This window comes from Pseudophryne corroboree, chromosome 1 (genome assembly GCF_028390025.1).
Source record: "Pseudophryne corroboree isolate aPseCor3 chromosome 1, aPseCor3.hap2, whole genome shotgun sequence".
Taxonomy (NCBI): Eukaryota; Metazoa; Chordata; class Amphibia; order Anura; family Myobatrachidae; genus Pseudophryne; species Pseudophryne corroboree.
In genome coordinates this window covers 1,153,957,261-1,153,974,171 of record NC_086444.1, presented here as the reverse complement: position 1 = coordinate 1,153,974,171, position 16,911 = coordinate 1,153,957,261, and the positions used below count along the sequence as shown (strand labels likewise).

The window sequence follows — 16,911 nt, the reverse complement described above, 5'->3', positions numbered from 1 at the left end:
TCAAAAAAGGTGGCACTGCCGTCTTAGGGTACGGCCACTTTGAAGGTACCTGCTGATAAAAAGCAGGAGGCTATCCTGAAGTCTGTATTTACACACTCAGGTACTAGACTGAGACCTGCAGATAGTGCTGCTGCAGCGTGGTCTGTGACCCTGTCAAACAGGGATACTATTTTGCGAACATAAGAGCATATTAAAGACGTCGTCTTATATATGAGGGATGCACAGAGGGATATTTTGCCGGCTGGCATCCAGAATTAATGCAATGTCCATTCTGTCAGGAGGGTATTAGAGACCCGACACTGGACAGGTGATGCTGACTTTAAAAGGCACATAGAGCCTTATAAGGGTGAGGAATTGTTTGGGGATGGTCTCTGGGACCTCGTATCCACAGCAACAGCTGGGAAGAAAATTTTTTACCTCAGGCTTCCTCACAGCCTAAGAAAGCACTGTATTATCAGGTACAGTCCTTTCGGCTTCAGAAAAGCAAGCGGGTCAAAGGCGCTTCCTTTCTGCACAGAGACGAGGGAAGAGGGAAAAAGCTGCACCAGTCAGCCAGTTCCCAGAATCAAAATTCTTCCCCCGCTTCCTCTGAGTCCACCGCATGACGCGGGGGCTCCACAGGCGTAGCCAGGTACGGTGGGGGGCCGCCTCAAAAATTTCAGCGATCAGTGGGCTCGCTCACAGGTGGATCCCTGGATCCTTCAAGTAGTATCTCAGGGGTACAAGCTGGAATTCGAGGCGTCTCCCCCCCGCCGTTTCCTCAAATCTGCCTTGCCGACAACTCCCTCAGGCAGGGAGGCTGTGCTAGAGGCAATTCACAAGCTGTATTCCCAGCAGGTGATAGTCAAGGACGGGGTTACTATTCCACACTGTTTATGGTACCGAAACCGGACGGTTCGGTGAGACCCATTTTAAATTTGAAATCCTTGAACACATACATAAAAAAATTCAAGTTCAAGATGGAATCGCTCAGGGCGGTTATTGCAAGCCTGGAGGAGGGGGATTACATGGTATCCCTGGACATCAAGGATGCTTACCTACATGTCCCCATTTACCATCCTCACCAGGAGTACCTCAGATTTGTGGTACAGGATTGCTATTACCAATTCCAAACACTGCCGTTTGGACTGTCCACGGCACCAAGGGTCTTTACCAAGGTAATGGCAGAAATGATGATACTCCTTCGAAAAAAGGGAGTTTTAATTATCCCGTACTTGGACGATCTCCTTATAAAGGCGAGGTCCAAGGAGCAGTTGTTGGTCGGAGTAGCACTATCTCGGGAAGTGCTACAACAGCACGGATGAATTCTATACATTCCAAAGTCACAGCTGGTTCCTACCACACGCCTACTGTTCCTGGGGATGGTTCTGGACACAGAACAGAAAAGTGTTTCTCCCGCAGGAGAAAGCCAAGGAGCTGTCATCTCTAGTCAGAGACCTCCTGAAACCAAAACAGGTATCGGTGCATCACTGCACACGAGTCCTGGGAAAAAATAAGAATTTACTTACCGATAATTCTATTTCTCATAGTCCGTAGTGGATGCTGGGAACTCCGTAAGGACCATGGGGAATAGCGGCTCCGCAGGAGACTGGGCACAAAAGTAAAAGCTTTAGGACTACCTGGTGTGCACTGGCTCCTCCCCCTATGACCCTCCTCAAAGCCTCAGTTAGGATACTGTGCCCGGACGAGCGTACACAATAAGGAAGGATTTTGAATCCCGGGTAAGACTCATACCAGCCACACCAATCACACCGTACAACCTGTGATCTGAACCCAGTTAACAGCATGATTACAGAGGAGCCTCTGAAAAGATGGCTCACAACAATAATAACCCGATTTTTGTAACAATAACTATGTACAAATATTGCAGACAATCCGCACTTGGGATGGGCGCCCAGCATCCACTACGGACTATGAGAAATAGAATTATCGGTAAGTAAATTCTTATTTTCTCTGACGTCCTAGTGGATGCAGGGAACTCCGTAAGGACCATGGGGATTATACCAAAGCTCCCAAATGGGCGGGAGAGTGCGGATGACTCTGCAGCACCAAATGAGAGAACTCCAGGTCCTCCTCAGCCAGGGTATCAAATTTGTAGAATTTAGCAAACGTGTTTGCCCCTGACCAAGTAGCTGCTCGGCAAAGTTGTAAAGCCGAGACCCCTCGGGCAGCCGCCCAAGATGAGCCCACCTTCCTTGTGGAATGGGCTTTTACAGATTTAGGCTGTGGCAGGCCTGCCACAGAATGTGCAAGCTGAATTGTACTACAAATCCAACGAGCAATAGTCTGCTTTGAAGCAGGAGCACCCAGCTTATTGGGTGCATACAGGATAAACAGCGAGTCAGATTTCCTGACTCCAGCCGTCCTGGAAACATATTTTCAGGGCCCTGACTACGTCCAGCAACTTGGAGTCCTCCAAGTCCCTAGTAGCCGCAGGCACCACAATAGGCTGGTTCAAGTGAAATGCTGAAACCACCTTAGGGAGAAATTGAGGACGAGTCCTCAATTCTGCCCTGTCCGTATGAAAAATTAGGTAAGGGCTTTTATAGGATAAAGCCGCCAATTCTGAGACACGCCTGGCTGAAGCCAGGGCTAACAACATTACCACTTTCCAAGTGAGATATTTTAAGTCCACAGTGGAGAGTGGTTCAAACCAATGTGATTTTAGGAACCCCAAAACTACATTGAGATCCCAAGGTGCCACTGGAGGCACAAAAGGAGGCTGTATATGCAGTACCCCCTTGACAAACGTCTGAACTTCAGGAACTGAAGCCAGTTCTTTCTGGAAGAAAATCGACAGGGCCGAAATTTGAACCTTAATGGACCCTAATTTTAGGCCCATAGACAGTCCTGTTTGCAGGAAATGTAGGAATCGACCCAGTTGAAATTCCTCTGTAGGGGCCTTCCTGGCCTCGCACCACGCAACATATTTACGCCAAATCCGGTGATAATGTTGCACGGTCACATCCTTCCTGGCTTTGATCAGGGTAGGGATGACTTCATCCGGAATGCCTTTTTCCTTCAGGATCCGGCGTTCAACCGCCATGCCGTCAAACGCAGCCGCGGTAAGTCTTGGAACAGACAGGGTCCCTGCTGAAGCAGGTCCTTTCTTAGAGGTAGAGGCCACGGGTCCTCTGTGAGCATCTCTTGAAGTTCCGGGTACCAAGTCCTTCTTGGCCAATCCGGAGCCACGAGTATAGTCCTTACTCCTCTCCTTCTTATGATCCTCAGTACCTTGGGTATGAGAGGCAGAGGAGGGAACACATACACTGACTGGTACACCCACGGTGTTACCAGAGCGTCCACAGCTATTGCCTGAGGGTCCCTTGACCTGGCGCAATACCTGTCCAGTTTTTTGTTGAGGCGGGACGCCATCATGTCCACCTTTGGTTTTTCTCAACGGTTCACGATCATGTGGAAGACTTCTGGGTGAAGTCCCCACTCCCCCGGATGGAGGTCGTGTCTGCTGAGGAAGTCTGCTTCCCAGTTGTCCACTCCCGGAATGAACACTGCTGACAGTGCTATCACATGATTTTCCGCCCAGCGAAGAATCCTTGCAACTTCTGTCATTGCCCTCCTGCTTCTTGTGCCGCCCTGTCTGTTTACGTGGGCGACTGCCGTGATGTTGTCTGACTGGATCAGCACCGGCTGACCTTGAAGCAGAGGTCTTGCTAGGCTTAGAGCATTGTAGATGGCCCTTAGCTCCAGGATATTTATGTGGAGTGATGTCTCCGGGCTTGACCACAAGCCCTGGAAATTTCGTCCCTGTGTGACTGCTCCCCAGCCTCTCAGGCTGGCACCCGTGGTCACCAGGACCCAGTCCTGAATGCCGAATCTGCGGCCCTCTAGAAGATGAGCACTCTGCAACCACCACAGGAGAGACACCCTTGTCCTTGGTGACAAGATTATCCGCTAATGCATCTAAAGATGCGACCCGGACCATTTGTCTAGCAGATCCCACTGGAAGGTTCTTGCGTGGAATCTGCCGAATGGGATTGCTTCGTAAGAAGCCACCATCTTTCCCAGGACCCTTGTGCATTGATGCACTGAGACTTGGCCTGGTTTTAGGAGATTTCTGACTAGTTCGGATAACTCCCTGGCTTTCTCCTCCGGGAGAAACACCTTTTTCTGGACTGTGTCCAGGATCATCCCTAGGAATAGGAGTCGGGATCAGCTGAGATTTTGGAATATTGAGAATCCAACCGTGCTGGCGCAGCACTATCTGAGATAGTGCTACCCCGACTTCCAACTGTTCCCTGGATCTTGCCCTTATCAGGAGATCGTCCAAGTAAGGGATAACTAAAACTCCCTTTTTTCGAAGGAGTATCATCATTTCGGCCATTACCTTGGTAAAGACCCGGGGTGCCGTGGACAATCCAAACGGCAGCGTCTGAAACTGATAGTGACAGTTCTGTACCACAAACCTGAGGTACCCTTGGTGAGAAGGGCAAATTGGGACATGTAGGTAAGCATCTTTGATGTCCAGAGACACCATATAGTCCCCGTCTTCCAGGTTTGCAATCACTGCTCTGAGTGACTCCATCTTGAATTTGAACCTTTGTATGTAAGTGTTCAAGGATTTTAGGTTTAAAATTGGTCTCACCGAGCCGTCCGGCTTCGGTACCACAAATAGTGTGGAATAGTACCCCTTTCCCTGTTGTAGGAGGGGTACCTTGATTATCACCTGCTGGGAATACAGCTTGTGAATGGCATCCAATACTGCCTCCCTGTCTGAGGGAGACGTCGGTAAAGCAGACTTTAGAAAACGGCGAGGGGGAGAAGTCTCGAATTCCAATTTGTACCCCTGAGATACCACTTGAAGGATCCAGGGGTCCACTTGCGAGTGAGCCCACTGAACTTCTTGAGACGGGCCCCCACCGTGTCTGCTTGTAAAGCCCCAGCGTCATGCTGAGGACTTTGCGGAGGCGGGGGAGGGCTTTTGTTCCTGGGAACTGGCTGTTCGTTGCAGCCTTTTTCCTCTCCCTCTGCCACGGGGCATAAATGAGGCGCCTTTTGCCCGCTTGCCCTTATGGGGCCGAAAGGACTGCGCCTGATAATACGGCGTCTTCTTAGGTTGAGAAGCTACCTGGGGTAAAAATGTGGATTTTCCAGCAGTTGCCGTGGCTACCAGGTCTGATAGACCTACCCCAAATAACTCCTCTCCCTTATAAGGCAATACTTCCATGTGTCTTTTAGAATCCGCATCACCTGACCACTGCCGCGTCCATAAACCTCTTCTAGCAGAAATGGACAGCGCGCTAACTCTTGATGCCAGTCGGCAAATATCCCTCTGTGCATCACGCATATATAGAAATGCATCCTTCAAATGCTCTATAGTCAGTAATATACTGTCCCTATCTAGGGTATCAATATTTTCAGTCAGGGAATCCGACCACGCCAGGCCCGCACTGCACATCCAGGCTGAGGCGATTGCTGGTCGCAGTATAACACTCGCAGCTTTCTATCGGCAGGTTCCTTTAGGGCGGCCGTATCAGGAGAGGGTAGTGCTACCTGTTTTGACAAACGTGTGAGCGCTTTATCCACCCTAGGGGGTGTTTCCCAACGTGCCCTATCCTCTGGCGGGAAAGGGTACGATGCCAATAACCTTTTAGGAATTATCAGTTTTTTATCGGGGGAAACCCACGCCTCATCACACACTTCATTTAATTCCTCGGATACAAGAAAAACTACAGGCAGTTTTTTCTCACCAAACAGAATACCCTTTTTAGTGGTACTTGTATTATCAGATATATGCAATACATTTTTAATTGCTTCAATCATGTAACGTGTGGCCCTAGTGGAAGTCACGTTTGTCTCATCATCGTCGACACTGGAGTCAGTATCCGTGTCTGTGTCTGCCATTTGAGGTAACGGGCGTTTTAAAGCCCCTGATGGCGTTTGAGACCCCTGGACAGGCACAAGCTGAGTAGCCGGCTGTCTCATGTCGTCAACTGTCTGTCGCAACGAGCTGACACTGTCACGCAATTCCTTCCATAAGCTCATCCACTCAGGTGTCGACTCCCCAGGGGGTGACAACTGTATAATAGGCAATTGCTCCGCCTCCATCTCATTTTCCTCCTCAAACATGTCGACACAATCGTACCGACACCGCACACACACAGGCAATGCTCTGATAGAGGACAGGACCCCACTAGCCCTTTGGGGAGACAGAGGGAGAGTATGCCAGCACACACCAGAGCGCTATATATAAACAGGAATACCACTATAAAATGTGCTTTTCCCTTTATAGCTGCTGTTAGTATCAAAACTGCGCCAAATTAGTGCCCCCCCTCTCTTTTTTACCCTTTTCTGTAGTGCAGGACTGCAGGGGAGAGTCAGGGAGACGTCCTTCCAGCGGAGCAGTGATGGAAAATGGCGCCTGTGTGCTGAGGAGATAGGCTCCGCCCCCTTCTCGGCGGCCTTTTCTCCCGCTTTTTTGTAAGTTCTGGCAGGGGTTAAAATACATCCATATAGCCCTGAGGGTTATATGTGGTGTATTTATGCCAGCCAAGGCGTTTTACATTGCTGCTCAGGGCGCCCCCCCCTAGTGCCCTGCACCCTCAGTGACCGGAGTGTGAAGTGTGCCTGAGTAACAATGGCGCACAGCTGCAGTGCTGTGCGCTACCTTGTTGAAGACTGATGTCTTCTGCCGCAGATTTTTCCGGACCTCTTCTTGCTTCTGGCTCTGTAAGGGGGCCGGCGGCGCGGCTCTGGGACCGAGCTCCGAGGCTGGGCCTGTGTTCGGTCCCTCTGGAGCTAATGGTGTCCAGTAGCCTAAGAAGCCCAATCCACTCTGCACTTCAGGTGAGTTCGCTTCTTCTCCCCTTAGTCCCTCGATGCAGTGAGCCTGTTGCCAGCAGGTCTCACTGAAAATAACAAACCTAAAACTAAAACTTTCACTAAGAAGCTCAGGAGAGCCCCTAGTGTGCACCCTTCTCGGCCGGGCACAAAAATCTAACTGAGGCTTGGAGGAGGGTCATAGGGGAAGGAGCCAGTGCACACCAGGTAGTCCTAAAGCTTTTACTTTTGTGCCCAGTCTCCTGCGGAGCCGCTATTCCCCATGGTCCTTACGGAGTTCCCAGCATCCACTAGGACGTCAGAGAAATGGTAGCTTCTTACGAAGCAAAACTCCATTCGGCAGGTTCCATGCAAGAACCTTTCAGTGGGACCTCTTGGACAAGTGGTCGGGATCGCATCTTCAGATGCATCGGCTGATAACCCTGTCTCCAAGGACCAGGGTATCTACTGTGGTGGCTGCAGAGTGCTCATCTTCAAGAGGGCCGCAGATTCGGCATACAGGACTGGGTCCTGGTAACCACGGATGCCAGCCTTCGAGGCTGGGGGGCAGTCACACAGGGAAGAAATTTCCAAGGACTTGGGTCAAGTCAGGAGTCGTCCCTACACATAAATATTCTGGAACTGAGGGCCATTTACAATGCCCTAAGTCTGGCAAGGCCTCTGCTTCAAAACCAGCCGGTACTGATCCAATCAGACAACATCACGGCAGTCGCCCATGTAAACCGACAGGGCGGCACAAGAAGCAGGATGGCGATGGCAGAAGCCACAAGGATTCTCCGATGGGCGGAAAATCACGTCTTAGCACTGTCAGCAGTGTTCATTCCGGGAGTGGTCAACTGGGAAGCAGACTTCCTCAGCAGACACGACCTACACCCGGGAGAGTGGGGACTTCATCCAGAAGTCTTCCAACTGTTGGTAAACCGTTGGGAAAGGCCACAGGTGGACATGATGGCGTCCCGCCTAAACAAAAAAACTAGATATTGCGCCAGGTCAAGGGACCCTCAGGCAATAGCTGTGGACGCTCTAGTAACACCGTGAGTGTACCAGTCGGTTTATGTATTCCCTCCTCTGCCTCTCATACCAAAGGTACTGAGAATAATAAGAAAACGAGGAGTAAGAACGATACTCGTGGTTCCGGATGGGCCAAGAAGAGCTTGTTACCCAGAACTTCAAGAAATGATATCAGAGGACCTATGGCCTCTACCGCTCAGACAGGATCTGCTACAGCAGGGGCCCTGTCTGTTCCAAGACTTACCGCGGCTGCGTTTGACGGCATGGCGGTTGAATTCCGGATCCTAAAGGAAAAGGGCATTCCGGAGGAAGTCATTCCTACGCTGATAAATGCCAGGAAAGAAGTAACCGCACACCATTATCACCGTATTTGACAAAAATATGTTGCGTGGTGTGAGGCCAGGAAGGCCCCAACAGAGGAATTTCAGCTGGGTCGTTTTCTGCACTTCCTACAGCCAGGAGTGACTATGGGCCTAAACTTGGGTTCCATTAAGGTCCAGATTTCGGCTCTGTCGATTTTCTTCCAGAAAGAACTGGCTTCACTGCCTGGAGTTCAGACATTTGTAAAGGGAGTGCTACATATTCAGCCCCCTTTTGTGCCTCCTGTGGCACCTTGGGATCTCAACGTGGTGTTGAGTTTCCTAAAATCACATTGGTTTGAGCCACTTAAAACTGTGGATTTGAAATATTTCACGTGGAAAGTGGTCATGTTATTGGCCTTGGCTTCGGCCAGGCGTGTGTCAGAATTGGTGGCTTTGTCATGTAAAAGCCCTTATCTGATTTTCCATATGTATAGGGCAGAATTGAGGACTCGTCCCCAGTTTCTCCCTAAGGTGGTATCAGCTTTTCACTTGAACCAACCTATTGTAGTGCCTGCGGCTACTAGGGACTTGGAAGATTCCAAGTTACTGGACGTAGTCAGGGCCTTAAAAAATTATATTTCCAGGACGGCTGGAGTCAGGAAAACTGACTCGCTTTTTATCCTGTAGGCACCCAACAAAATAGGTGCTCCTGCTTCTAAGCAGACTATTGCTCGCTGAATTTGTAGCACAATTCAGCTGGAGCATTCTGCGGCTGGATTGCCGCATCCTAAATCAGTAAAAGCCCATTCCACGAGGAAAGTGGGCTCATCTTGGGCGGCTGCCCGAAGGGTCTCGGCTTTACAACTTTGCCGAGCTGCAACTTGGTCAGGGGCAAACACGTTTGCAAAATTCTACAATTTTGATACCCTGGCTGAGGAGGACCTTGAGTTCTCTCATTCGGTGCTGCAGAGTCATCCGCACTCTCCCGCCCGTTAGGGAGCTTTGATATAATCCCCATGGTCCTTACGGAGTTCCCAGCATCCACTAGGACGTCAGAGAAAATAAGATTTTACTCACCGGTAAATCTATTTCTCGTAGTCCGTAGTGGATGCTGGGCGCCCATCCCAAGTGCGGATTGTCTGCAATACTTGTATATAGTTATTGCCTAACTAAGGGTTATTGTTGAGCCATCTGTTGAGAGGCTCAGTTATATTTCATACTGTTAACTGGGTATAGTATCACGAGTTATACGGTGTGATTGGTGTGGCTGGTATGATTCTTACCCGGGATTCAAAATCCTTCCTTATTGTGTCAGCTCTTCCGGGCACAGTATCCTAACTGAGGTCTGGAGGAGGGTCATAGTGGGAGGAGCCAGTGCACACCAGATAGTACCTAATCTTTCTTTTAGAGTGCCCAGTCTCCTGCGGAGCCCGTCTATTCCCCATGGTCCTTACGGAGTTCCCAGCATCCACTACGGACTACGAGAAATAGATTTACCGGTGAGTAAAATCTTATTTTAATGACTAGTGAGATGTCTGTTCTGCATGTTTCCAGGATCCAAACAGCGCAGCCGTGTTCCACACATCCACGGGTGACAGAAAATAAACTTGTATGATTATAATTACATGGCTGATAAGTGCAGAAGGAAACAAGTAACCATTATAAAGCATTGTCTATAGTGAAAGTAGTAGGGCATGTAAATTATCTTAAAGTGGAAAACCACTTTATAGTTGGAGTACTGTTTTTCAAATTAGCTGTTACGTTCATGTTCCCTGACTAAATAGAACTGTTTGTCCACCCTATGGCTAGTTAAATATCAGAACAACGTGTAGCCGTCTGATCGCACTGACGACGGGTCCCTGCATCGTCAATGCATATACACAATACAGGGAACTACGGCGCGATCTTACATGACATGCTGCAATTGCCAGCATGGCATCGTTAGTGATATCTTCTTGTTGACACTGCAGAAGGGCAGACCAGTAGATGTCGCCTGCAACCGCGGGAGTGCGCAGATCAGGTATGCACATTAAACGATATGCCCGATTTGTCATTCCAATTTTCCTGGAAATATCAAATCAGGCTAATATCGTTCTAATGTGTACCCAACCCTATGAAAGCGCTCTCCTTTTCAGACTGTCTGGTGCCACTAACCAGGAGCTGAATGGAAGGAACAGTAAGGTCCATGGCTATATGGGTATGAAATTAAATAGCAGGAGTTACCTAAAAGTGTGGTGCCTAAAAAGATCTACAGAAAAAGGATTTATTAACATAAACATACGCAAAGCAATGGGTGCCGCCTGGGGCTCTGTAATACAGGACATTCTAATCAATGCAGCTCACTATTTGACAACTGCAGCAGAAGGGAGGGATGACCAATCAAAATCTGCTCTCTCTTGATTGTGGCTTGTGAATGGTCTTCCAGCTCACTCAGCCCTCATCTGCTCTCCTCCCCAGAAGAGCCCCAGGAAAAATGGTTGTGTGTAGAAGCTGCTAGTATTCTGGCTGTAGATGGAAACTACAAAAGCACCACTAAACCATAACATGAACGTATTTTAGACATGAAGCAAGAAAGTAAATCATTTAGCACTCTACCTGAAATTCTGCAGTAGCTTAATTATACAGTAAAATATATCCTAACTCTATGACAAATAACTGATGTCCCTCTCTCCCATATGCCCTGTTAAGATTAGTAGTGGGTTAGAAAGTAGAGGCTGCAGTTATTCAAGCTGCTGTGACATTACTGGCATTATGTATGAATTATTTATTTATTTATTTAACAGTTTCTTATATAGCGCAGAATATTCAGTTGCGCTTTACAATTAGAACAGTAGTATTAGAACAAAACTGGGTAAAAACAGACAGAAATAGATGTAGGAAGGCCCTGTTCGCAAGCTTACAATCTATAGGGAAATAGGCATAGATACACAAGGATAGATGCTATCTATTACATAATGGTCCACCAGAGTTCTAGGTTCTTAATGGGTTGTATGATATGATCACCCAGCAATGTTGGCCAAGTGTCAGGAGGGTGTGAGAGTAAAGAAAGACAAGATATGTGATGTTATGTGTACTGTACAGAGAGGATGTAACTGGATAGGGAAGCATTGAAGGTTATGTGGGTGGGACTGGAATTTGATAGGCTTGTCTGAAGAGGTGAGTTTTCAGGGAACGTTTAAAGGTTTGGCGAGTCTTATTGTGCGTGGTAGGGCATTCCACAGAGTGGGTGAAGCCAGGATCAAGTCTTGTAATTTTGAGTGTGAACAAGTAATGTGTGTGGATGAGAGACGCAGATCTTGTGCAGAGCGGAGAGCTTGGGTAGGGAGATGTTTTGAGATGAGAAGAGATGTATGTTGTGCAGTTTGGTTAGAAAGAAAGAATTAGCAATCCTTGCAGTCTGCTAGCCTGGTTACACAAGCACCTCTCTTAACATGGCAGCCTGCTCACGTCGGAGGGACAAAGCATTTTGGGCATATTCAGTTTAGTACAAACCATTTTGTTATTTAAAATATATTATTCACAACAGAAAAACATCTGTATATATTTATATTGTATATACACACACACATATACCAAATACGGGGAGAGATTTATCAAATCTTGGGGAAAGATAAAGTACCAATAAGCTTCTGTAATTTTACAGGCTGTCTGAAAAATGACAGGTGCCAATTGGTTGGTACTTTATCTCTCTCCTACCTTTGACACATTTCCGCCACTGTTTGTACTTGCTCTTGTTCTGAGCACTCTGTTCAGTGTAACTGCAGAGAGTCATCATTCTCTCACTTATTACTCATTCAGGGCCTGAATCTAGCCAAAAATAAGCAGGGAAATGCTGGCTGCTCCTTATACGCACAGTTAGAACTACACTATGACCCCGCCCATCCCAGAACATGCTAAATCTGCCCCACCTGCCATGCAGCATGGTCTGTGATTTGCTTCTCTCTCTGAATCAGGCCCATAGTTACCAGTAGGGAGGCCAATCCCAGGCCTTTTTTTTCAATCCCCGGTATCGGGATTGAAAATTGATCAATCTCGGGATTCCCGGGATTGGGTTAACGATTTTGAAATTAAAATCCCCGAGATTGGAAGCTACAATCCCGGCCAATTTTAGGCCTAAATCCCAGGATTGGCCACACTAGTTACCAGCCTCTTACAGAGGAGCCATCATGAAAACCAGAAGTATTACAGCTGTGTGCTTGGTGAAGGAATTATAGCAAAATCTGATTTTATGGGTTTCCCAGTTTGGGATTTAAAATAATGAACACACAAAATGACACCACGAAAAAATAATTTCAACTCAATTCTTCTCTATAGATATACTCAAGGAAACAGATAAGGATACTGGCGTTCTGGATATCAGCAGTTAGAATACAGATGGCGGAATACCGACGCAAGCATCCTGTCATGGATGGAAACGTGGGCGCAAGGATCCTGAACACTGGAATCCCAAGCAACCTCCGCCGGGAGTCCTCCGCGGTAAGCCCCGGGTGGAGGGTGGGTAGGTGTAGGCTGAGGGTGGAGAGTTAGGGGCTTAGGCTGCAGGTAAGGGAGGGTTAGGCACCCCAGGGGAGTGTCAGGGTGAGGCTGCGGGGAGGATGGGTGAGGATTAGGCTCCACCGGAGAGGGTTAGGCTGATCATGAAGGGGGGGAGGTGGTGTAGGGTAGACTCACTTACCGACCCCTGTTGGGATTCTCTACACTGGGATGCCAGTGTCAGTCATGTGACTGCAGGCATACCATTCGCCGGCATATCGTATCTATTCCGTACCCACTCTTGTGGATATTTGTACGTATACATAGTAAACCCAAAAACCCTTACAAGGCAAATGTATTAAAATGGCTTGATAAAAAAAAAAATGCCACACACACACAGATATACACAAACACACATCCCTCCCCTTTGAGAAAGGTGCTTACCATGGTACCAAAACGGTATGCGGTTAATATAACTGGCGTTCAGGATCCCGACAGGCGGCTAAATGCCAGGAGTGGGAGTTTAACCTGTGGCAGTGAAGCTCGCCACCGGGCCTGTTGCATGGTGAGCGCAGCGAGCAGACTCTCTGCGCTAGCTGCCGGTATGCCGGCTGCTGCGATACTGACAGCTAGCATCCTAAAAGCCGATATATCACATGTATTCCACCAAAACAATTGTTTCACCTAAACAGAGGAACACTGCTGTTGCCATGTTAGTTTTTTTAATCGAATTGCAATCTGTTTTTATTTTTTCATATATACATGTCTTTATGGATACACTAGCTATTATAAAATGAGTGCGACACCTGTTGTGCATTGTAACGTGTGTGTGCAAATTTTTTTATTTCTTAATTTTTTTTGCTGTGTCTGAGATACGACCAAGATGGAAACAGTAAAGAAAAATACAGTACACTACTCGTCTTGGAACGTCTCAGCGTATGAGAACACATCTGTACTAGTACAATGCGTCTAGCATGTACTAAATCGTCTTCCACGCATATTCAGGCGGAGAGCGATATTCCGTGACCTAATCACTGCCGCGCCATCATCCAACATTACCAGATATGAATGATCATTCCCTTATATAACATTCTGCATGCATGTACACCTATCATACGCGGAAAGCAGACGGATACATACCACGCTCTCTGGTAAGGTCTGCAGGGTTGACTTTAGCTGATCAGCAGGCGAGAGTGTGTCCGGGAGATACAAGGCTCTGGATAAGAGCAGCAATGAAGTGGGGATTTCCTGATTTAAATGTAGTTCCAGCCACTGGAATAGTAAAGGAACAAATAAGAATCATATCTTGCACTGCACTCTTTACAACTTTTAACAGCCCTTCATAAGTGGGGGGGTATTACCAGGGTTTCACTCCCAGTTATCTCACAGCAAGGTGTTACAATACATTACTCTTTAATACAGCTATGTTGACTTTCCCTTTAACCACTTAACTGGCATGGTCAGTTCACAAGCTAACGTGCCACACCACTGTGCCCCACAGTTTTTGACGAGGAGATACGTTCTGCAGATGTGCATAACATCATATTTAAAAGTTTGAATTAATACTTTTAAACTATATTAAACAAAAAAAAACAAAAAAAACTTTATGAACGGTTTTGTAGGAAAATAATAAGAATTTACTTACCGATAATTCTATTTCTCGTAGTCCGTAGTGGATGCTGGGGACTCCGTAAGGACCATGGGGAATAGCGGCTCCGCAGGAGACTGGGCACAAAAGTAAAGCTTTAGAACTACCTGGTGTGCACTGGCTCCTCCCCCTATGACCCTCCTCCAAGCCTCAGTTAGGATACTGTGCCCGGACGAGCGTACACAATAAGGAAGGATTTTGAATCCCGGGTAAGACTCATACCAGCCACACCAATCACACCATATAACTTGTGATCTAAACCCAGTTAACAGCATGATAACAGAAGAGCCTCTAGAAAAGATGGCTCACTACAGCAATAACCCGATTTTTTGGTAACAATAACTATGTACCAGTATTGCAGACAATCCGCACTTGGGATGGGCGCCCAGCATCCACTACGGACTACGAGAAATAGAATTATCGGTAAGTAAATTCTTATTTTCTCTAACGTCCTAAGTGGATGCTGGGGACTCCGTAAGGACCATGGGGATTATACCAAAGCTCCCAAACGGGAGGGAGAGTGCGGATGACTCTGCAGCACCAAATGAGAGAACTCCAGGTCCTCCTCAGCCAGGGTATCAAATTTGTAGAATTTTACAAACGTATTTGCTCCAGACCAAGTAGCTGCTCGGCAAAGTTGTAAAGCCGAGACCCCTCGGGCAGCCGCCCAAGATGAGCCCACCTTCCTTGTGGAATGGGCTTTTACAGATTTTGGCTGTGGCAGGCCTGTCACATAATGTGCAAGATGAATTGTACTACAAATCCAACGAGCAATAGTCTGCTTAGAAGCAGGAGCACCCAGCTTGTTGGGTGCATACAGAATAAACAACGAGTCAGATTTTCTGACTCCAGCCGTCCTGGAAACCTATATTTCCAAGGCTCTGACAACGTCTAGCAACTTGGAGTCCTCCAAGTCCCTAGTAGCCGCAGGCACCACAATAGGTTGATTCAGGTGAAACGCTGAAAACCACCTTAGGGAGAAACTGAGGACAAGTCCTCAATTCCGCCCTGTCCGAATGGAAAATCAGATGAGGGCTTTTACAGGATAAAGCCGCCAATTCTGACACGCACCTGGCCCAGGCCAGGGCCAACAGCATGACCACTTTCCATGCGAGATATTTTAACTCCACATATTTAAGTGGTTCAAACCAATGTGACTTTTGGAACCCAAAAACTACATTGAGATCCCAAAGTGCCACTGGAGGCACAAAAGGAGGCTGTATATACAGTACCCCTTTCACAAACGTCTGAACTTCAGGGACTGAAGCTAGTTCTTTTTGGAAGAAAATTGACAGGGCCGAAATTTGAACCTTAATGGACCCCCATTTCAGGCCCATAGACACTCCTGTTTGCAGGAAATGTAGGAATCGACCTAGATGAAAATTCCTCCGTCGGGGCCTTACTGGCCTCGCACCACGCAACATATTTTCGCCAAATGCGGTGATAATGTTTTGCGGTTATATCTTTCCTGGCTTTGATCAGGATAGGGATGACTTCATCCGGAATGCCTTTTTCCTTCAGGATCCGGTGTTCAACCGCCCTGCCGTTAAACGCAGCCGCGGTAAGTCTTGGAACAGACAGGGTCCTTGCTGGAGCAGGTCCCTTCTTAGAGGTAGAGGCCACGGATCCTCCGTGAGCATCTCTTGAAGTTCCGGTTACCAAGTCCTTCTTGGCCAATCCGGAGCCACGAATATAGTGCTTACTCCTCTCCATCTTATAATTCTCAGTACCTTGGTTATGAGAGGCAGAGGAGGGAACACATACACTGACTGGTACACCCACTGTGTTACCAGAGCGTCTACAGCTATTGCCTGAGGGTCCCTTGACCTGGCGCAATACTTGTCGAGTTTTATAAACATGTGGAAGACTTCTGGGTGAAGTCCCCACTCTCCCGGGTGAAGGTCGTGTCTGCTGAGGAAGTCTGCTTCCCAGTTGTCCACTCCCGGAATGAATACTGCTGACAGTGCTATCACATGATTTTCCGCCCAGCGAAGAATCCTTGCAGCTTCTGCCATTGCCCTTCTGCTTCTTGTGTCACCCTGTCTGTTTACGTGGGTGACTGCCGTGATGTTGTCCGAATGGATCAACTCCGGGTGACCTTGAAGCAGAGGTCTTGCTGAGCTTAGAGCATTGTAAATGGCCCTTAGCTTCAGGATATTTATGTGAAGTGATGTCTCCAGGCTCGACCATAAGCTCTGGAAATTCCTTCCCTGTGTGACTGCTCCCCAGCCTCGCAGGCTGACATCCGTGGTCACCAGGACCCAGTCCTGAATGTGCGGCCCTCTAGAAGATGAGCACTCTGCAACCACCACAGGAGAGACACCCTTGTGCTTGGTGACAGGGTTATCCGCTGATGCATCTGAAGATGCGACCCAGACCATTTGTCCAGCAGGTCCCACTGGAAAGTTCTTGCGTGGAATCTGCCGCATGGGATTGCTTCATAGGAAGCCACCATTTTTCCCAGAACCATCTCATTGATGTACTGAGACTTGGCTCGGTTATAGGAGGTTCCCGACTAGCTCGGATAACTCCCTGACTTTCTCCTCCGGGAGAAACACCTTTTTCTGAACTGTGTCCAGGATCATCCCTAAGAACAGAAGACGAGTCGTCGGAATCAGCTGCGATTTTGGAATATTGAGAATCCAATCGTGCTGCCGCAACACTACCTGAGATAGTGCT

General features: G+C 47.9%; 1 protein-coding gene across 3 annotated transcripts in view; it reads right to left on the bottom strand.

Annotated features, from left to right (window-relative positions):
* LETM1 (leucine zipper and EF-hand containing transmembrane protein 1) overlaps positions 1 to 16,911 on the bottom strand; it is a 140,186-nt gene that overhangs the window by 30,994 nt on the left and 92,281 nt on the right. For all 3 annotated transcript variants that reach the window (XM_063924802.1, XM_063924806.1, XM_063924809.1), the window contains one exon: positions 13,725 to 13,856. In XM_063924802.1, coding sequence (XP_063780872.1) covers positions 13,725 to 13,856 — 132 coding nt within the window. The remainder of the gene's footprint in view (positions 1 to 13,724; positions 13,857 to 16,911) is intronic.